At 36.4% G+C, this 22,950-nt stretch overlaps 1 protein-coding gene across 1 annotated transcript in view; it reads left to right on the top strand.

Annotated features, from left to right (window-relative positions):
- ppp1r2 (protein phosphatase 1, regulatory (inhibitor) subunit 2) overlaps positions 1-22,663 on the top strand; it is a 28,296-nt gene extending 5,633 nt beyond the window's left edge. Inside the window, exons 2-6 of the mRNA XM_073041185.1 lie at positions 2,536-2,643; positions 5,501-5,587; positions 15,799-15,890; positions 18,389-18,538; positions 21,390-22,663. Coding sequence (XP_072897286.1) covers positions 2,536-2,643; positions 5,501-5,587; positions 15,799-15,890; positions 18,389-18,538; positions 21,390-21,433 — 481 coding nt within the window. The 3' untranslated portion in view covers positions 21,434-22,663. The remainder of the gene's footprint in view (positions 1-2,535; positions 2,644-5,500; positions 5,588-15,798; positions 15,891-18,388; positions 18,539-21,389) is intronic.
- The last annotated feature ends 287 nt before the right edge of the window (positions 22,664-22,950 follow it).

Below are 22,950 nucleotides of genomic sequence, written 5' to 3'. Positions count from 1 at the left end.
TTTTGTGGGTTCACCCTTCTGAGGACTGCTTGGCTGTCAGCCTCAGAGACTGAAATCATTGAGGCTGTGGGAGTTTCTGATTGTTCTTCCATGTTTTGACAGTCAAAGTGAGCAGAGAAAGCATTGAGCTCATCTGGAAATGAAGTATTTTGTCAGTTGATATTGCTTTATAAGAGGTGATAGTATTCAAGTCCTGTCACATCTGTCAAGCATTGCTTCAAGTTTAGTCTTGAAATGCCACTTTGCCAGTGAGGTGGCTTTCTGGAGATTGTACCGGGACCTTTTGTAACTTTCTTGATAACCGGACTGAATGCCTCTGATCTGGCCCTCAGCAGATTGCAGATCTCATGGTTCATCCAGGGCTTCTGATTGGGGATGACTGAATAATTTTGTGATGACACTCTCGTTTTAATGAAGTCAGTGGCAGCCATGGTGTACTCATTCAGATTTACAGATGAGTCCTTGAACACGGCCCAGTCCACTGACTCTAAGTAATTGTGAAGTTGCCTCTCTGCCTCCCACAACCATCTCCTTGTTCTAATCGCTGGAGCTTGCTCTTTAGCCTCTGCCTGTGTGAAGGTAGGAGAAGTACAGGCCAGTGATCCGATTTACTGAAATGCAGTCTGGGCATGGACCGGTAGACATTCCTTATCTTAGTATTAGTGGTCTAGTGTGTGGGGACCTTTGGTGCTACAGGTTATTGCAAATGGCAGGGTATTCTTCAGACAAGCCTGGTTGAAGTCCCTGACTGTGAAATCAGTCAGGATGGACTGTTTCATGTCTGGAGTTGGCAACATGCAGTATCTCAAGCACTTGATAATAGTTGACCATTGGTAGTATGTCAACTGTGCTCAGAATTATGGAGGAGAGCTTCCTAGGTAAATAGAATGGAATGGCATTTAACAATTAGGTGTTCAAGGTCAGGGGAGAGAAAAGAATTAGATAAAACCACCACATTGAAGCAACACTAGAAGTTATCATGAAATGTCCACATCCAGCTTTTGCCTTTTCTGAATCTGCCTTTTGGTCACTATGGAAAATCGAGTAGTCTTCTGGTTTGATTGCTGAATCTGGCATGCTGAGAAAAAGCCACGTTTCAGTCAGACACAGAATACAACAGTCCCCCATTTCTCTCCAATGCAACAATCTTGCTCTCAATGATTGCACGTTTGCTAACAAGATGATGGGTAGAGAGGGCCTCATCCGTCTGCATTGCAGTTCTCTCTCCCCCCCCCCCCCCCCCAACTTCACTTCCGGTCATGGAGATGAACCTCCATCTGCATTAAGATGCCGTAGCTGCCATGTCCGCTGAGACCTTCAGACAATCGTGAAATCTGTAGGTGTGGATTTTTAAGTTGGTTTAAAAGTACATTGCTTAGAGGGAAATTATATACTGGACATTGCAGAAAGAGTAATTTGAAAGAGGTAGTTTTATAACTATATTTAGAAGTATTGACCACAGCCCACAGAACATCACTGTGGTCCACCAGGTGAGTTTCACTATTGTGATGCTGGGGAGTTGGGAGACCTTTTGCAGGGTTCCCTGAAAGTCAACTTGCAGGGTGTGTCAGTGATAAGGAAGGCAAATGCAATGTTGGCATTCATTCCAAGAGAACTAAAATATAAGAGCAAAGATGTAATGTGGAAGCTTTATAAGGCATTGTTCAAACTGCACTTTAAGAATTCATGAGCGATTTTGGGACCCTCATCTAAGAAAGCATGCTGGTATCTTCTTGTCCAGAGCAGGTTCACAAGAATGATTCCGGGAATGAAAAGATCAATGTATACAGAGGGTTTGATGGCTCAGGGCCTGTACTTGTTGGAGGTGTTGTTGGGGGGTGGGATCTCAATGTTGAAAAGCTTATATGGAGTGGATGTGAAGAGGATATTTCCTATAGCGTGACTCTAGCATTGGAGGGCACAGCCACAGAATAGAGGGACATTATTTAAAACAGAGATGAGGAAAAGACCTTCTTTCACCAGAGGATAATGAATCTGCGGAATTCATTTCCGCGAGTAGCTGTGGAGGCCAAGTCATTGAGTGTATTTAAAGTGGAGGTTGATAAGTTTTCAATTACTAGGGGTGTGCAAGGTTATGGACAGAAGGCAGGAGAATGGGTTTGAGAGGGACAATAAATCAGCCAAGATGGAATGACAGAGCAGGCTTATTGGCCAAATGGCCTATTTCTGCTCTGATGTCTCATGAAATTATTTATGAATGACTTAGACTGCCAAATTGATCTGGCAGCATGTATTTAGTCCCTAGTTGCATATGCTTTACTGGGAGAATTTACTGGCATTGCTTTATTTATCCTTCAATTGAATTTGAAGGATTTTGGAGAGACAGTATTGATACTCTGTTTTCTTGACATACTTCTGTATGTATTCCAGGTCCAGAAGCATAATGGAGTGCGGGGATGTCTGAAACTTTGATCCTTGAGTTCCATTTTCCTTAATTAAGCAATGGCCACTCAGCTGTATTGGAGGTGATGCCAAACCACATATATAATTTTAATTTAATTTTCTTTTTTCCAGTAAAAAGACACAAAAATGGGATGAAATGAACATTCTTGCTACGTATCATCCAGAAGGAAAGGATTATGGGTTAATGAAGATCGATGAGCCCAGTACACCGTACAACAGGTAAATGAAATTATTTTCCAGACTTTCTCAAAGATGTAGCATATCTCAATGTTTACCTGTGATTAAACGGTTTGGAAAACTGTAGATTAAGTTTTCTACTTTTATACCCACAATTCACTGTGCAATTTGAAGAATACATCTCATGATGCTCTATACACACCATCAGTGATATAACCTGGGGATTTTGGCTGTTTCTGGTCTTTCAACGTCAGACACCCTCACCCAGGCAACCCAGCCATGGTAGATAAAGCCACAACTTGTATTCAGGTGGCATATGCTACAGATCCCCATGGACCTGCTCTCTTCATCCAGAGCTATCTTGAGGCTTTCTCTACTGCCTCTGTGATGTTTCCAATGGCACTCTGCCTCCTTGTTCTAATGACACCCAGTGCACTGAGGTCTCTGTGAAGAGACTGTCCAGTGAAGCCCTGGCAGTCCACTTCAAGGGGCATGCACATCCATCCCTGCCTCCAATAGTCACTGACCAGTTCTTTGTACCTGGCAAGCTTTCTATCATGGGCTTCCGCCAGACACTCCTTCCAAGGCACTGTCAGCTTGAGGAAGATTTTGCTGCCTCTGAGACCAGGAGGATGTCTGGTCTCAGGTGGTCTTGACTATGTGCTGTGGGAACTTTAGTTGTTCCTCCAAGTCAGTCATGAGCGGGTGCCAGAATCCCTGTGGATGGCTTTATGTACTCTTGCTTCCGGTTGCTCTGCTGCTCTCACGAAGGTGATGATTTGATTGCAGGGTTGAGGTAATTTGCTGTTAGATTCTTAAGATTGCTTCTGCTAGGATCTTCAATACCTGGTCATGTCTCCTTTCGGGCAACAACTCAGGATGTGCTCCAAGGTCTCTCTCCTGGAACATAACAGACAGTCTGATGCATTAACCTTCCTCCAGCTGTGCAGGACTAGGCAAGATGTCATACACTTCCTGAACTAGGAACTTGGTGTGGCTCTGCTCAGCAGAGATCAGTCCATGTCACTTTCCTTTCCATGGCCTGCTTCCACCTGGTCCAAGCTCCTTGCTACTTCATGTCTACTGCTTTGGTGGATCTCTTCATCCATGGCTGCTCTCTCTCTCTCGTGGATGAATTTGCATTTCTCCCTCCCCTTAGCCGTGTCATACCTAGAGACTGGGAAGCTTTCCAGGCCAGCTGTTCCTTGGGTCACTGGTCCCACCAGGATATTGAGGGACAGTTGAGACTCAGCCTGATGCATGGCCTCTTTTTTTTTCTCTGCTTCCTCCTGGAATTCACAATGACCCCTGCCTGGGTCACCTTTGGGTCACTAGACTCCCTGTACTGCATCACCTCTCCAAGGATTTCAAGGGCAGCCTTAGCTTGGTGTTCTTTCCACAGAGTGTAATGCTGCTGAGAGTATCCCAACTATCTCCAGAGGCCTTTCTGGCTAGGTTCTGAACAATGGAAATTGGAACTTTATATACCAGCATTGGCTGAAGAATCCTCAGTAGGGTGCCATGCTGTGGTATCCACACTTGCGTCGAAGCAGATCTTTTTCAGTATGAATGTGAGGCAGCTGTGAGCTTTCCTCTCCAACGAAGGCTACATCAATACATCTGTGCAGAAGGAAGGTGTGCCTGGGTGCTTGGAGCACACAGGAGTGGTGACCCAGCTTATTTGAGTGGCATGGGACAACAGAGGACACCTGGCAGTACTCTCTTAGTTTTATTTGATTACTGACAGTTGCAATTTTATAGTATGGCAGATTGGGTAGATGCATTAAAGCTATAAAGAGCAATTAAAATTCATTGATGTGTAAGTCGAGCAGAATATCAATTTTATTATATTCATTTTATTTTTGAAATTGGGCAACTTTGCAAATTGTTTCAAGTTTGAGTTAAGAACTTCAGTGTAGTACAATTAAGAAAACCTCTTGAAGGTAAAATGGAAAAAAAGCTTGATGAAAAGTTGTGCATCTGTTTTATGCCAAGTAAAGGTCATAAGCACTCCTTATAGGGTAGGTATAAACTAATTTAAGTGATAGGATGCATATCACCAGGTACCTAGTTTGTTATTGACAGCCCAAACTGTTCCTCAGTTGACTTCTTTATAGTACATCCAGTGTTCACTGTACATTTAGTCGCATGTTCTGTTTACCTTTCTTTACCTTGTGCTTCATGAGGTAGGTCTACTCTTTTCTTACCTTATGCTGGGTTCAGATCAGTTCCTTGTCATTGAAATAAATTTGCTCATGAAATAAACTAAAAAGAGGCATTGGAAGAGCTTGATTCTCATTTTTTGTAATTACTATCACCTCCTTCAGTCTGCCATGTCCTTTTATACTTAGAATGATAATTTCTTTCATATGCAGCATGTAGGTACCAATTTTGCCTTCAAAAGAAACAGAATAGATCGCTTTTTAATCATCACATAATGAGAATTATTGGGACTTGGAACGGAATAATGCTTTTAATCCAAGGTGTTTTTTTCCTGTACTTTAATATAAACAAAATATATGGTATGGTAATTTAAGAGAGAATTTCTTGAACATTTGGTTGAGGTCAACTTGCCAAATGGAAGCCTCATGAGAAACAAGACCTTCATACCTCTGACAATTGACTAATATGGAGTGTAATATAGTTTTTAAGGTTTCATTTGTAAAAGAAAAATTGATCATTAGGTTTTATCATCTTGTAGTGTTTCTTTATATATTTTTATTCAATGTTTAAAATGTTCATTTGTTAACACATCTATAATGAACAATTTGTATTTCTGATAAATTCCAATTTTGCACAATACTCTTGTTGTTTCTTACTATTTATCTTGCATTAAAATTATTAACCTAGTGTCTAGGTACGGTTACAAATACGTTCTAATGTTTCCTTTATTGTCCAGGATAGTAGGAGGTGATGATGACGATGAAGCTGCAATGAGTGACTCCGAATCAAATATAAACATTACTGCAGAAATACTAGCTAAGAAGTGAGTATATTTCCACTAAAATCTGAACCTTTAGTTGTACCTGCTCTGTGGTTTCAGTAACATTTGCTTTCTTCCAGTAGTTTTGTATATTTCAGTTTTGAGATTGGAACTGTCCAAAAGATGAGGACAGATTGGAGTGGAGCTCGGTGAAAATGGTCAGACTAAAATTCTGCCATGGAATTCTTCATGGCGTTTTCCTTTGTGGCTTTGTATACTTTATGTACTTGAGGCTCTAAATAGAACAAGATCGAATCCAGCTGGTTGAAGCAAATAAACCTACAGTTGCTCAAGATCCAAAAGGGGGAAAAAACAAATGTAGTAAGTGCTCAAAAATAATCCAGAAACACAAACTAAGGCTAACAAGTATTGCATATCAGAAATGGAAAAGATGAACATATTATATGGAGGAGAGGGTCAAGAAAGAACAGAGAGAATGCCTGTGATGGTAATGTGTTGGGGCAAACTGTAGCTGTGTGAACTTAGCATACGCACAGCTTGCTACCCATAACCTGCACATCTTTGGAATGTGGGAGGAAAACAGAGCATCCAGAGAGATCCCTCACGGTTACAAGGGTAGCATACAAATGCCTCACAAACAGCGGCAGGAATTGAATCTCGATTGCTGGTGCTGTTAAGTATTGTGCTAATCAGTACCCTATAGTTTTGCTCCATTTAACTACCATTTAGGCTTGTAATCATGGCAGAATGTCAAACCACTTCTTCTGGGCTAGTGGTGCACCACTGAACTGAATAAAACTGAATACTACTTTTCATTTTTAGAATCTTTTTATTGATACTGTTACGAACCCTGTAACTGGGTCACTTACCAGCAAAGATAGAGAGGTCCGTTGAAGTCTGATGATACTATTTTTAACAGTATTTATTGGTAAAAATACACAAAAATAATATCAATGCAAACATATAGATAGTATACGTCGTCAATACTAAATCTAAATGTGCGGGTATAATAATAATCAATAAGAAATAATCTCTATTGTTGTCTAGGGGATAATGTATTGTCCGATGAAAATATAAAAGTCACTCAGTTCATTCAGGCTGCAGCCTTTTGTTGGAGAGAGAGATTTTTTAGAAACTTGCCGGCTTTCCTTTTTATGATTTCGATCCGTCAGAAGTCCCGTTGGTGTGGCCGTTCACTTGTGGCCTCTCCTTTAGCTAAGCCGTTCTTCCGTGATGAGCCCGCTACCCTGGCAAGGGAGGATGCACATGGGCCCTCACCGGCGTTCGCTATAAAACGCTGTCACTGGCTTTCCAGCGTTTCTCCTGGTGCGTCTCAAGGGGTTGTTCCCCAAACCCTCTTTTATCCTTACTCACGGGGTCTCAGATGTCAATCAGGTTGGGATGATGCAATCCCTCAACCAGCCCACTCTGGTCATCCCCTGAGGGGCTTCAATGAATAGTACAGTACTCAATACACAATTCCGTCTTCAAGAGACAATAGCCGTTATCAGGGGTTTTGTTTTCGCTGAGGCCAGGACACATTCCAAAACCTTGTGGATTCTCTCTCATTTCCTGGGTCCCAGACCCGAATTAATAGCGATCTTGCGATTCTCAAAAAGGAGGGGGCAACTTTGTACCCTTCGGCCCCTCAGAGTTGTGGCACATTCGTAACAATACGTAATCATCAACAGCTATAAAATGATACAAAACTTTAACAGATTAATATGCATACAATTAATAAAGCTGAAGAAAAGAAAACAAAAACTGATCTTGAAATATAAAAATGGAATTTTTAAAAATATATATAGAAAAAAAGAAGAACCCCATCTAACTAAGAAAAAAAACCCCACTAACTATATAAAAAAAACCATTAGGAATCAACCCCCCCCCCCCCAGAGCAATACGTTTGAGCATCATCTAAATATATTAAAAAAGAGTCATCAATCGTCATTTCATATTTATAAAACAAATAAAATTGGAAGCAAACCGTATAACTTAATTCAAATTAAATGATCATATTTGGCAAAATTACCCCATCTTCTCTCAAAATCAAATACAGGATCAAAAGTTCTACTTCTGATTTTTTTCCAAACTAAGACATAACATCACTTGAGAAAACCATTCAATTAATATAGGGGAAGAAATAATCCTTCCATTTTAATAAAATAGCCCTTCTTGCCAGCAGTGTAACAAATGTTGATCTGAAGATGAGATACCCTGAATATGATGTGGAACTATTCCAAATAGAACAGTCAATCTTTTAGGTTGTAACTTAATTTTCAAAGCTTTAGAAATTGTAGAAAATAAAGATTTCCAAAACAATTTTAAAGAAGAGCATGACCAGAACATATGTGACAAAGTGGCTACTTCAGTTTTACATCTATCACAATAGTTACCTATACTAGGAAATATTTTAGATAGTCTCTCCTTTGTTAGTAATAACGGTGTACAGTTTTAAATTGAATTAAACAATGGTTGGCACATACAGAAGAAGAATTTACGTTTTTCAAAACTCAAAGCCAATCTTCATTAACAAAGGTCATATTAAGTTCTCTCTCCAATCTTGTTTAGTCTTTAGTGATAGGTTCTCTTTTTATAACAAAAGTAAATTGTAAATTCTACTAATGCAACCTTTCACTAAGGGATTCAATTTCAAAATGGTATCCAACAAATCAGATTCTTGTAAATATGGAAACTTAGGTAAATATTGTTGTAAAAAATGTCTAACCTGAAAATATTGCAACAAAAGTGTATGAGCGAGAGAAAATTTATTAATTAACTCCTCAAAAGTCATCAATCGACCATCACAAAATAAATCTGTAAAAGAATGAATTCCTTTATTTTCCCATAGAAAAAATATGGGGTCAGTTGTTGAAGGTTTAAATAAAAAAATTTTGATATAAAAAAACTAGATAACTTAAATTGTTTAAGATTAAAAGAATTTCGGAACTGAACCCAAATCCGTGGGCATACAAAATGCTGGTGGAACACAGCAGGCCAGGCAGCATCTATAGGAAGAAGCACTGTCGACATTTCAGGCTGAGACCCTTCGTCAGGATTGCCTGACCTGCTGCGTTCCACCGGCATTTTGTGTGTGTTGTTTGAATTTCCAGCATCTGCAGATTTCCTTGTGTTTGCTCTCCAAATCCGTAGGGATTGTTTAATAACCAGATAGAGATTTACATTTGGAATTTTAGAGAGCTGTAAAGGTAATGGAGCTCTTAAAATTGGAGTTAAATGAAATTGTTTAACAACTTTTAATTCCAAATCAACCCATAATGGTTTTTGGCTCTTATCAAGCCAATATAACCAAAAACATAATTGTCTAATATTCACAGCCCAATAATACAGTCTCAAATTAGGAAGTGCAAGTCCACCGTCTTTTTTAAATTTTTGTAAATGATACTTATTAATTCTAGGTCTTTTATTGTTCCAAATAAAAGAAGAAATAAGAGAGTCAATTTGATCGAAACATTTCTTTAGTTAAAAAGATAGGTATATTTTGGAAAACATATAAAAATCTAGGTAAAATCATCATTTTCACAGCATGAATACGACCTAGTAAAGAAAAAGTAAGTGGATTCCATCTAGAAAATAATTGTTTCATGGAGTCCATTAAAGGAACTATATTTACTTTATAGAGATCTTTATATTTTTTAGTAATTACAATACCTAAATATCTAAATGTATTATCAATTCTAAAAGGAATATCATTATATGCATTAACATGAACATTTAATGGCAACAATTCACTTCTATTCAAGTTAAGTTTATATCCTGAAAATTTACCAAAATCTTTAAGTGTTTCCAAAAGATTAGGAATTGATTCCTCAAGATTTGAAATAAAAACCAAAAGATCATCTGCATAAAGAGAAATCTTATGTATGGTTCCATTCATACGGATACCATGGATATTTTTAGCTTCACGTAATGTTATAGCTAAAGGCTCCAATACAAGATTGAATAATAAAGGACTTAATGGACATCCCTGTCTAGTGCCATGAGAAAGTGAGAAAAAAGACCGGCAGTTATTAGTAATGACCGTGGCAATAGGATTCTTATAAATCATTTGAATCCATTTATTGAAATTATAACCAAAACCAAATTTTTCTAATACTTTAAACAAATATGGCCTCTCAACTCTATCAAATGCCTTTTCTGCATCGAGAGAGATAACACATTGAGGTTGCTTAGATAATGATGAATATATAATGTTCATCAATCTCTGAATGTTAGAGAAAGAATAATGGCCTTTAATAAAGCCCATTTGATCCTTAGAAATAATTTTAGTTAAAATATTTTCCAAGCGATTGGCCAATATTTTAGAGAGAATTTTTACATCTACATTTAATAGCGAAATAGGTCTATATGATGAACATTTTATCTTTTTTAAGAATTAAGGAAATAGATGCTTCATAAAAAGGAGGTAAATTACCCTTATCAAAAGATTCATGAAATATTTCCAAAAGATACGGAGATAGTAATCTTTCAAATTTTTTGTAAAATCCCACTGAATAACCATCAAGTCCAGGAGCTTTACCTAATTGCATTGATAAAATAGCTTTCTGAATTTCATACTCGGTAACTGGAGCATCAAGCATCTGTTGATCTTCAAAAGAAATTTGTGGAAATTTAATTTTATGTAAAAAAGCCTTCATTCTAGAGGAATCTGCAGGAAATTGAGATATGTAAAGATCAGAGTAAAAATCTTGAAAAGTATTATTAATGTCCCCATGTTACTTACTATATCTCCATTATTTTTATGAATCTTTAAGATTTGTCTTTTGGCTCTAGCTGCTCTTAATTGAGAAGCTAAGAGCTTATTATTTTTTCCCCAAAGATATAAAATTGACTTTTCAATTTAAGCAAATATCCTTCAATAGGATATGTTAGTAATAAATTATACTGTGATTGTAGTTCTACTCTTTTTTTAAATGAAACAGCATTTGGAGAGATTGCATTAATGTTATCTAATTCTTTAATTTGTTTAGAGATTTTTATCTAATTCCATTCTTGTTTCTTCAGTTTAGCTACATACAAAATAATTTGACCGCGTAAACAAGCTTTTAATGTATCCCAAATTACTAACTTAGAGACGTTTCCTATATTATTAAAGAGAAAAAAACTCTTTCATCTGAGCTTCGATTAACTCTGAAACTTCGACAAATTCTGAACGTCATAATAAATGTTCTGGAAAACGCCAAAATTGTCTGGTAGAAACAGCATCTTTCAGTTCAAATATTAAGTTTAAAGGCGCATGATCAGAAATAGCAATCGCATCATACTCACATTTCTGAACATTGAATAAAAGTCGAGGGTCAACTATGAAATAGTCGATTCTTGAATATTTATTATGAACGTGTGAGAAAAAAGAATATTCTCTATCACTAGGGTGCATATGCCTCCAGATCTCAATTAAACCGTAATCAATTAAAAAGGAATTAATAAGTGATGCAGAACGATTGGGGGGCTGATATTTGGATGATGATTTATCCATTAAAGGATTTAGACAAATATTAAGATCACCACTCATTAATAACATATATTCATTTAAATCAGGTAATAACGGGAAAACAGTTTTAAAAAATAAGGGATCATCAACATTTGGTCCATAAATATTAACCAAAATCATTTTTCTATTATAAATTGTTCCTTTAACAATCAGAAATCTACCATTGATATCAGTTATAATATCCTCCTAGTTAAAAGGAGTATTGGAATCAATAAAAGTAGAAACACCTTTAGTTTTACTCTGGGAATTTGCATGAAACTGAGGACCCTTCCAAAATTTAAAGAATCAATTTTTATCACATAACCTGATATGCGTCTCTTGAGCAAAGAGGCTGGAATCGGTTAATAACTTTAAATGTTTTCTTACGCTTAATAGGATGATTCCAGCTGCAAACATTCCAAGTTAAAACATTTAGCTGTTTAGATATCATCATGGAACTTTGTGTCTAAAAACAATAGTTAGACGCATATTAGGATATGATAGTCGAAAAAGGCGGAGATGAACAACAATAAAAATAATTGGGGTATGCTCCAGGATTCCATAATGGGAAAAAAAAGAAAAAAAATCCCACGCAAGCCCCAAGAAAAGCATAGACGCGAATGCAAATTACAAACTCCGCCTACCTCAGTAAAAAGAAAAAAATAATAAAATAATCTCTGTCTCTCTCTACTGAACATAAAACATTACAGTGGACATATATCTCACTATAATTAACGTGGAAGGAAAGTGTTCTTCTTGTATAACAAAACGACCTTCAATTGAAAGTAGCCTTCATAACATTAGATAAGGGAAGAAAAACACATCCAAAACAATTCTTGAAATATTTGCACAGAAGAAAAACAATCGCCATCTTTAAATTGTCCTGTCTATCTTTAAAACATAAAGAATTCCAAATAATTACTTTAAAAAAATCTTTACAAAAGCATATGAAATTAAAAAAATACAATTAATTCATTTAAATGCTGCAGGAAAAAAATTCTAAATGGTTCAAACTTATTACAGACTATCAACAGTTCTCCCTCTGTCTTCTGAAATTGAAGCCATCCAAACCAGTCTTTTAAGGAGATAAAAAAATGTATTTTAAAATAAAGACTGTAACCATCAAATCTTTCAATCTAATCACTCTTTACACCGCAAGACAATCAAACCATTATAAATCATTCAAGCTTCAGATTCGTCATTGGATGCGTTGGATAAAGAATTAATAAAACTCAATGCATCAAATGGATCATCAAAGAAATGAAAACCAGATTTTTTTAACGAAGAGCCTCAGTTTCGCTGGATATTGGAGCAATGGAAAGAGCTTTTTTTCATACGCTGATTTCATTGCAATTGCAAATCCAGCACGCTTTTTAACAATTTTGCATGGAAAATCTTCATAGAAATGAATGTCTGAATTCTGATATTGAAAGAGTTTTTTCTTGCAAGCTTAATAATACGGTCTTTGTCTCTGAAACGGAGAAAGCGCACCACAATATGTCTGTTTTTACCTTGATCCAAAAATTTTAAAGTGCCGATTCTATGAGCCATTTCGATATCTGAAGGCTGTAAACAAACCTCCGGAAATAAAGACCGAAACATTTTTTGCAAAATAATCCAGTGTGTCAGCCGATTTTGATTTCTCTTTTAATCCAACAATTCGAATATTGCTCCGACGTGATCGAGCTTTGAGATCGACGATCCTTTGTTGGGCTTTTTCCAAACATGAAGAAAGGTCTGCAGTATTTTGACTAACTTCTTTAAGATCAAGGCTCAAAGAGTCAACTTTTCCTTCGAATTTCTCTTTTAGTTCAGTTATCTCAATGCTGATTTGAGATTCTAGTCTCTTTACCCGGGGGGGGGGGGGGGGGGGAGGGGGGGTTCCTGTGAGAATTCGTCGGTCTTCTTGGACTTCATTGCCTGGGTCCGGATTTCTTTTGGCGCTTCTGAGAGTAGCCGTAATTATAACTGATCCGATTGAATAAAGTTGAAATTTCAAAGTTTAAATTGGAAAAGGGAGAGATTAAAGGCTGACAAGAAGCGACCAGTCTTATATGTCCGTAGTCGGGAGGCAGAGTGATAAAACTGAATACTACTGGACTCCTGGGTTGATGCGTGATATTCTATGTTGTTCACTTGCGTTTTGCTATTTGTGCAATTTGTTCTTTCCTTGCACTTTAGCTGTTTGATGTTTTCTTGAACGGGTTTCATGGTGTTTCTTTGTTTTGTGGCTGCCTGCAGAAGGATGAATCTCAGAGTTGTATTCTGTATACATGCTTTGATAATAAATGTACTTTAAATCTTTAATAGTCAACATCTTTCTCATCACCCACTTCACTAATGTAAACGTTTTGGGGTGGGGTAGGAGGTTACCTTTGTCCATAAGCTAAATTGTACTGAACAAACAATTTATTGTGGTTACAAAATCAAGTCAGGGTATGGTTCTTGTAGGTTACATCTCTTTCTGAGTTCTCAATACTTTTTCATCATTTCAGAGGTAATTTTGTGGATGATTGCTGCTTTAATATCAAAACTTGAGGAGAAACCAGCCTGGTAGATTACTGTATCTTTGTTGCCTAAAACATTCACTCCATCCCTCTATTTTCAATGTATTGTGAATGCAGAATTTCTAATAAAGACGCCAGCAATTTACCAAGCAAGTTATTTGATAACATAGCCCAAACCAGTGATGTTATAACTCAGGATAAGGGCATTAGGTACCTGCAAATCCTCTTTCAATGTGCACACCATTCTGACCTGGAGATGAATTATTGCTGGGACTGTCAAGAAGATGTTTGCCACTTTTCAATGACAGTTAAGTTGCTAGTACTGTCCAAGGCTGGGTAAAGATCCAAATCAGGTCTTAAATTTTCAATATAGACTTACGTTTTTTTCTATTTTAATCTTGTCATTTGACACGTCTGTTACAAAAGAAAATGTGTTCAAATTCTTTGGAGTTTCATCTTAATGTTGGTATAATAAAGGCACTAGCTGTGGTTTCATCTTGCTATATAGCACATGCTAATGTTTTTTTTAAAATTAGAGATGTTCAATTCAATTTTCCTAGAAGATATCCTCTCTTTTCTGAATGTCATTTGCAGGTACAGATTAGGTTCTTGCACTTTAATTTCATGGAAGTCCAGAGTTTTTTAAAATTAATTTTTATGAGTTTCTACAATGCGACAAAACAAAAAACAGTTTTAAAAAAAGTTTATACGGTGCAAAACAAATGTATCAAATGTATAGTTCATAACAATTAAGAAAAAGCATCCTTAGAATCATATAAAGTAGGTTACCACCCCATCCTCCCACTACCCAACTGCAAGCCAACCTTATGACAATTTTAAAAAAGTTAATCCGAATTTTTATCACCACAGAGCTGTATTTATATTTTTTAAAAAAACAAGGTATATTGCCTACTACCTGAACTATAATATGTTTACACATTAAAAAAAACTATAAATCTTAACCGACAGAAGCTGGAAGTAAGGGATTTAAATGCAAAAGAAAAAAGGGAGGGATGCACCCTTAATCTAAATGGGAATTATGAAAATATTTAAGGAAAGGTCCCCACACCTTTTGGAACTTTATGTCCGAATTAATAAGTGAATAATGAATCTTTTCAAGGTCTAAGCAGGACATAATGTTTCTGAGCCATTGAGCACGAGTGGGTGGGGCAGCATCTCTCCACCTAAGAAGGACTGCACGTCTGGCCAAAAGAGAGGCAAACAATGTACAACACTTAGTTGGAGTCAGATGCACGTCAACTTCTCCCGAAGTGCAGAAAAGAGCAATCTTTTAAGCAAAGAGGATCCAAGTAGCATGCTGGGGAGAAACCAATGGAAAAGGGGGAGGGAAGTTCAGAGTTCTGTGATGTATCCAGCTTGATGTTGGTTGCCAACCATCCTTATTAACTAAGAATTTTGTTAATTGATTGTACACAGTTTAATGGTAATGCAATAAACAATTGTCCATTGGTAGCTAATGTGGTATAGCAATTCATGTATTCTAGGCATTATTTAAATACATTTATTAGAAGATGTGCAGAATCTCTTTCCATGCCTTTCTCATCCGAATTTGTTGATTGATCAAGGACTGTGTCAGGTTTTGCTGATATCATCCTCCTTGTATTCCATTCTACTACATCCCTGAATATACCCAATAGCTAACAATCCATAGCCCAATGAGTTTGAAAATTCTGATAATATACAGCTCCACGTGAAATTTATCCTCCTCTCACTCCTGAAAGGTTGAACTGCTTATTGAGACATTCTGGTCACTAGTTGGGGATTCAGGGTCCTCTGAGCCTTCTGCATTGCCATCTGGAATTTTATATGACAGTGTTATTTTTTCTGAACTCCAGGACTGAGTATACTGTTTGCCTTCAAAGGTTGTTGTTCCAGAAGATGATTTGTTTATGTGCCAAAGGCCTCATTATTTCAAGAACATTTTGCCTTTTGCATTAATGATGTACAAAGTAAGGGCAGAGCAAGCCTTTGGTGTGTAGAAGAGGTTGTCTACAGAATTAAACCTACTCTTCAGAGTAATTGGATTGTTACACAGATGTGAAATAGTTTTGTCTATCAGGTAACCTTGCAATTACTTTTGTAAATGGTGCCTCAAACCAGCATTGATATCTAACCTAACACTGGAAGGAAAGTAAAGGACACCAGAGTCCCATCATTAGAATCAATGCTATTTTAACAAAAAGCAAGTTGAGCAGTGGAGAAAATTACAAAGTGCTTGGAAATTTTTCATTCAGGTTGACAGCAGCTGAGGGAATTAATCCTAAAATCTTAGAACCAAAGGAAGAAAGTAGTGAAGAAGAGGAAGAATTAACACCAGAAGAACAAGGCAAGCCAATTATATTTACCTTATTTGTAATATTTATTTAACTTGTGAAAGTAGTTCTAAAATGTTAGAATGCTTGTTCATGATGTAGTTTTAAGTCCATTTTCACTCGGTTTTATAATTAGGATTTATGTAGTTGCTTTATGATTAGATAATTATCTTTTTGTGAGGCTGAAACTTTATACATTTTTTTCATAATGCAACAAAAAGAGATCTACTTATTTAATGTCACAGTTTAAGTGCCTTAATCTTCTGAGAGTGATACAATAATTCATTGAAGTATTCGGATTTAAGAGAAGGTCACTAATTTAAAAATGCTTAGCTTGCACCTGTGAGATCACTGTGTATTTGGAGCATCTGTCAAAACAGGAAAGCCAGGTAGGTAAGTCAATGTAACTTCAACATATTTCATGGTTCAAACAACACTTTGGCTACTACCAGGTGCATCCAGTAAGCTGTCTAGAACCTTATATGGATGTTATCCCTATCATCAGTTCCCATGTTCAGGCATCAGGATATTCCTGGTCTTTTGAATTCCTTCTCTATTTCCCAGGAGAAGTAGAATAGTGTCCTTGAGGTTATGCACCTTTAAAAAAAATATGGTGATATATAGCCAAACTGTGGAAAAATCTGCCTAATGTATTTAGAGACTAAAGATAAAGGAATCAAGCATGATATCAGGGTAGAAATTTAGCACAGAAGATCAGGAAGTGGCATCTTTTTGGCTGGCAAGAAAAATTGACTTTGGGCAAAAGGCATGGTAGGAATAGTTTAAGATCCTTAATAATTGTTCTAACAGTGAACAGAGATGAGATTTGTGATAAGTTAATACAGAACTCTAAGGGAAAAGTTTATGGAATTAGTTCAAATCAGTTTTGAGAACAAATGAAATGGATTCAACAAGAAAAAAAGTTACTTTGGATTTATTCTTTTGTAATTAGTAAAGTATATTCTGGGAAACAGTGATCATAATATGAGATTTTGCATTTGTTATAAAAGTAACCAACTCAAATCTCAAATCAGCAGTTTCACAGGAATGAAGAGTGGCTAACTTTTAAGTAATATTTCACCCCTTATTAAAAAAGTATCCATATTTGCCTTTAAAATGTCAGACTGTTTCCATCACCCTGTAAGGAAGAGAGATGAAAGGCAAATTCCTGTGTGAAAGACATAGCACCTAATTTCTGTCTTAAATGTGTAGCGATTTATTTGTAAACAGTGATCCTTTGTTCTAATTTCTCTAATAAGAAAGCCTTCTCTTCATATCCACTCGATCAAAGACGCTTAGGATCTTGCAGATACAAACCCTAGCTGCTCTGATCTTTCCTCAAAGACAAAAAAAGTTTGGAAACACTCAAGCAATATCTATTGAAATGAATTAAAGTTTCAAGTCTCCTGTTGTTATTTTCAGATTTCCAGCTTCTGCAGGATTTTTTTTCCATTTTCAAAATGTAACTATCTTTATTGTAACTACGCATAATGGCTTGTTGCTTTTGCATCTATGCTTCCTTAATTTGCAGAGAGAAGTTGAAGTGCTGTGGGGGTTTGAAGCATTGAAGCTTTCATGGCAAGTGTAGTGTTCTTTAGCAAATTTAATAGTACATTTACTTTGAGAAAATATTTTTCAAAAATAAGGAATCTCCAAGAAGTGTCCTACTATTGGAACAGTTTTCCAGTACCTACTATGATTTCAGTTAGCAATAGGCTGCTGAAAAATATACATTGATTCCACTTTTACAACATTTAAAAGGAATGATTCTGAACATTTCTTAACAAAAAGCAGATATTGAGTATTGACTAAAATTTTAACTTGTGATATATTTATTGTTATGAATGCTGCTTACCTGTTGTATATTTACAGCTTTACATTTACAGAAGTGTTTTTTTATTTAAATTTCTAATCAAATGTTCCAAATTCTGCACTAGGGTTAGCAGAGCATCATTTTATATTGTAATTGCAGTGTGTTGTATTCTGCATCCAAAATTCACTCCAATAGAAAGAATTTCATGAGCAAAGTACAATATTTTGACCCTATAGCAATACTGAATGGGAATTAATTTTTATTATTTATATGTTGTGATGAATTAAGTTGTGTAACTGTATTGAAAGCAGTTGCAAATGTAGAATAATGGTAACAGTTAAGCTAATTGCGTATAGACTTTATCCATGGAGGGAAGCGATGCTGGCAAATGTGGGAATCTGGGAATTTATGATACATTTGGTTTGACAATTTGCTATTAATGTTTTTTTTATTTGTGAAGTCTTGTATCTCTGTAGGCATAGGCTTTGTTTGGGGGGGTGGAAATCAATGCTTTGACAAGTAATTTTGATTCGTTGGTGTACTGTTCAAAAGCTAAGAGGATACGAAATGCCCTTCCAGTCACCCAATACGATTTTTGTGTTAATTTTGCAGAGCAATGTTAAACATTCAGGGAAAGTTTGCAATCTTGGTGAGGAAAAAATAGATTATGTAATTTCAAAATGTTTTGTTTCCTTAAAGAAAACAAGAAACAGTTTGAAATGAAGAGGAAAATGCACTACAATGAAGGCATGAATATCAAATTAGCAAGACAGTTAATAGCCAAGGAACTTGAAGATGAAGAGGAGGATGACTTGAAAGAATCCCCAGACTTAAAGGACTTTGAAGATGGTAATTAGTAAAAAAAAAAAAAAATTCATAAGACATAGGAGCAGAATTAGGCCATTTGGCCCACCGAATCTGCTCCACCATTCAATTATGGCAGAACCTTTTTACCCCTTCTCAGCCCCACTGCCCAGTGTTCTCCCTGTAACCTTTGATGCCATGTCCAATCGAAAACCTATCAGCTCTGCCTTAACTACACACAATGACCTGACCTTCACAGCTGCCTGTAGTAACAAGTTCCACAAATTCACCACCCTCTGGCCAAAGGAATTATTCTGTATCTCTGTTTTAAATGGACGCCCCTCTGTCCTGAGGCTGTGCCATCTTGTTCTAGTCTCCCCTACCATGGGAAATGTCCTTTCCACATTTACTCTGTCTAGGCCTTTCAGCATTTGAAAAGTTTAAATGAGATCCTCTCTCATCCTTCTAAATTCCAGCAAGTACTGACCAGAGCTATCGTATGATAACTGTTTCATTCCCGGAATCATCCTTGTGAACCTGCCCTGAACCCTCTCCAATGGCAGCACATCTTTTCTTAAAACTGATCAAAATACTTGTGGTGAGGCCTAACGAGTGCCTTATAAAGCCTCAGCATCACATCCCTGCTCTTGTATTCTATACCTGTTGAAATGAATGCTTACATTGCACTTGTGGTGAGGCCTAACGAGTGCCTTATAAAGCCTCAGCATCACATCCCTGCTCTTGTATTCTATACCTGTTGAAATGAATGCTTACATTGCACTTGTGGTGAGGCCTAACGAGTGCCTTATAAAGCCTCAGCATCGCATCCCTGCTCTTGTATTCTATACCTGTTGAAATGAATGCTTACATTGCATTTGCCTTCCTCACCACCAACTCAACCTGCAAGTTAACCTTCGGGGTGTTCTACACAAGGACTCCCCAAGTCTCTTTGCATCTCAGATTTTTGTATTTTCTCCCCATTTAGAAAATAGTTTGCACATTTACTTCTACCAAAGTGCATGACTATGCATTTTCCAACATTGTATTTTATTTGCTACTTTCTTGCCCATTCTCCTATTCTGTCTACCTGTTGCCTCAATACTACCTGCCCTTCCACCAATCTTTGTATCACCTGCAAACTCAGCAACAAAGCCATCTGCTCCATCATCTAAATCATTGATATACACCATAAAAAGATGTGGTCCCAACACTGACTCTTGCAGAACACCACTAATCACTGGCAGCCAACCAGACAAGGATGCTTTTATTCCCATTTGCCTCCTCCTACCAATCATCCAATGCTCTAACTATGCCAGTAACCTTCCTGCAATACCATGGGCTGTTAACTTGGTAAGTAGCCTCATGTGTGGCACCTTTGTTAAAGGCCTTCTGAAAGTCCAAATGTACAATATTCACTGCAAGAACTTTATCTATCATACTTGTAATTTTCTCAAAGAATTCCAACAGGTTTGTCATGCAAGATGAAGGAAACCATACTTCCTTTGTCCTGTGTCACCAAGTACTCCATAACCTTATGCTTAACAATTGGCTCCAACATCTTCCCAACCACTGAGGTCAGGTTAACTGGTCTATAATTTTCTTTCTGGTGTCTTCCTTCTTAAAGAGTGGAATGACGCTTGCAATTTTCCAGTCCTCTGACACCATGCCAGAGTCCAAAGATCATTACTAATGCTGCCTCAATCTCCTCCACCGTTGCTTTCAGAGCTCTAGGGTGTGGTTCGTCTGGTTTAGGTGACTTCTGTACCACTCAGATCTCAAAACTTTACGAGCACCTTTTCCCTTGTAATAATAAATTGCACTAATTTCTCTTCCCTCACACCCTTCAACAACCAGCACACTGCTAGTGTCTTCCACAGTGAAGACTGATGCAAAATACTCATTTAGTTCATCTGCCATCTCCGTGTCAACTGTTATTATTTCTCCAGCCTCATTTTCTTGTGGTCCTATATCCTCATGTCTTTTACATATTTGAAAAAGATTTTACTATCCACTTTGATATTGTTTGATAGCTTGCTTTCATATTTCATCTTTTCCCTTCTAATGATTCTTTTAGTTGCTCTTTGTAGGTTCTTAAAAGCTTCCCAGTCCTCTATCTTCCTGCTAATTTTTGCTATGCTGTATGCTCTTTTTTTGCCTTTACATTAGCTTTGATATCTCTTGTCAGCCACTCTTGTACTATATTGCCATTTGAGTATTTCATACATACTTTACATGCCTGGCAGCTAATGTGTTTTGGGACATTCATAGAATTCTCAACAGTTTTATAGAGCAACTTGTTCTGATAAGTTCTAATGCTGAAACCTATTGGGGGAATAATGTAATGTTGAAGTGCTATATTGATATAAAACCTTCAGCTCGTAGCTTTACAAAGAAACGTGCCAACTTTCTGAGCATTAGCTATGTTTTTAATAGCAATTGACAATTAAACTTTACCATTTACATCCTCAAAAGTACGCTGTAATGGATTTTGTCATCTCTAAGTTATTGAATTACAGTTATTAGAAGTGATCTATAAATCTGAGCATTTGTTCTATTAATATGCAATTATTATGTCATTGTCAATTTCTCCCCAAAGAGGTTCACATTTTGGAGAGAATTCATAAGAGACTGAAGTGAGACCCTTCAGTATTTTATGATTTTACACTAGTGTGCTAACTTGTTTTGTCTTCATACTTTTGCTCTTTATGACCAAAAAAATGGTCAAAGTGTTTACAGAATACATCAGACAAACCAGTTTTTCAGATTAAATTCATTGTTTTCAGTTTCTGTGTGGCTTTATTAGGATTAAATTGAACTTACCAATATAGAGGAACAGTCAGTATTGTTCGTCACAGCTAATTTTTTTTTTACTAATTTATTTCTTCTTTCCCAACAGATACAGATGAAGAACTTTCTGAAAATGAAGATCCAGAATCATAGAACAAAGCCATTCTTAAACTCTGACACAAAATATTCTAGTTAACAGCATTAGCCATCATAAGTTTTTAACTTATTGATATGCTGTTGTGTTTTGTGGACAGTTGAACTTAAAATCAGAGAAGGCAAGTTTCATCTGTGCAGTCAGAATTTGGCAATTTATGTATTTCTACAGTAATGTAAATAAAATATTTTTGAGAGGTGGGCAGTAGGTTGCCAGTCTGCCTGTATTTTTGCGTTTGTGCTAGAATTGGATCACTGATGAAACACTTTTCTGGAAATTGCAATAGTAGTATATTTATTGCTTGGTGCATAAAACAGAACATATTTCAGCTCCATATTTTGATCGCTTGACATATTTCCATATGTGTGATATTGTGTCAATAGGTTAAGTTCCTATTGATACCTGTGTGGTATAGTTTTGTTTGCTGTTTATTTTGATATCTTATTACCAATTCTAGTTTGTAACATTCATTTTGATTTAGCAATTGAGCTTGCCTTTTGAAAAGGGTTCAACGAGGAAGTCTTGACTGGGGTTAACTTTCTTTGTTAAGATAATTTCAATGCTGCTGATGGTGTTAGTTAAAACAATTGATAGTTGATATTAACCAAGGTACTGTGGCCCTGTTTTTTAAAAGGAATCTTATCAATTGACAGGTGTAAAGTATTTTAATAGCACCAACAGCAACAACAATGCACCGAAAGTTTGCTGTAAAACAAATGTCCTAATAAAGTTGTTTGAACATTTATTGTAATAAACTGTTTGCATCAGGGAATGAAAGGGGTGAAAAGTTACATGTTTGTGATCTAAATGATGGCATAGTTCTTGGTCAAAGTGTGCAGTATATCCACAAATTTTGATTTAAGAAGTGCATTGGATTTGGTTTTGACTTGTATATGGTTATAAAGCTTTGAAAGCAAATCATTTCTATCAGTGAAACAAGACTAAATGTTTTAATTTCATAGTTGAGTCTAGTTTCTGTATAATTGAGGTGTATAATTGAGGTGAATTTTCTTTAAGTGTGTATGCACAATCTGAATGTTAGTAAATGTAACATTTAACAAGTAATTGGTTTTGCATGTCTCAGCTAATTATCATGTCTTTTATTTCAGCATGACAAAATAGGTTTCCATGACCTTCACACAGTATTATGCTACTTTCAATGTATGAAAACTATTCCTGTTATTTGAATGAAGACATAAAATAAAAAGTGTAAACACTTTGTAGATCAATGAAGATCATATTGCCTGGTTTATTTGAAGGGCTGTTATTACTTTTCCACATAGCACTCCTTGCATTCAAGGTTACATAATAATGATGTTGATATTTTTGGTAAAGTTCAATAATCCCCAGTGTTCTATAATTGCAGAAGACAAATTTTAAGAGTTTCATTGCAAGTTTATGATGTTAGATCAGTGGAAGTAAACAGTCACAAAATAATGTGATTACTGAAGAGAGAATTGTATCAAACATCAGTTACACAGAAATATGCAACCTGATTTAAAATGTAATCAGTCTT

The sequence above is a fragment of the Hemitrygon akajei genome, chromosome 3 (assembly GCF_048418815.1).
Source record: "Hemitrygon akajei chromosome 3, sHemAka1.3, whole genome shotgun sequence".
NCBI classification, from domain to species: domain Eukaryota; kingdom Metazoa; phylum Chordata; class Chondrichthyes; order Myliobatiformes; family Dasyatidae; genus Hemitrygon; species Hemitrygon akajei.
The sequence above is the reverse complement of the archived record's forward strand: the minus strand, read 5'-3'. Positions and strand labels throughout refer to the sequence as shown.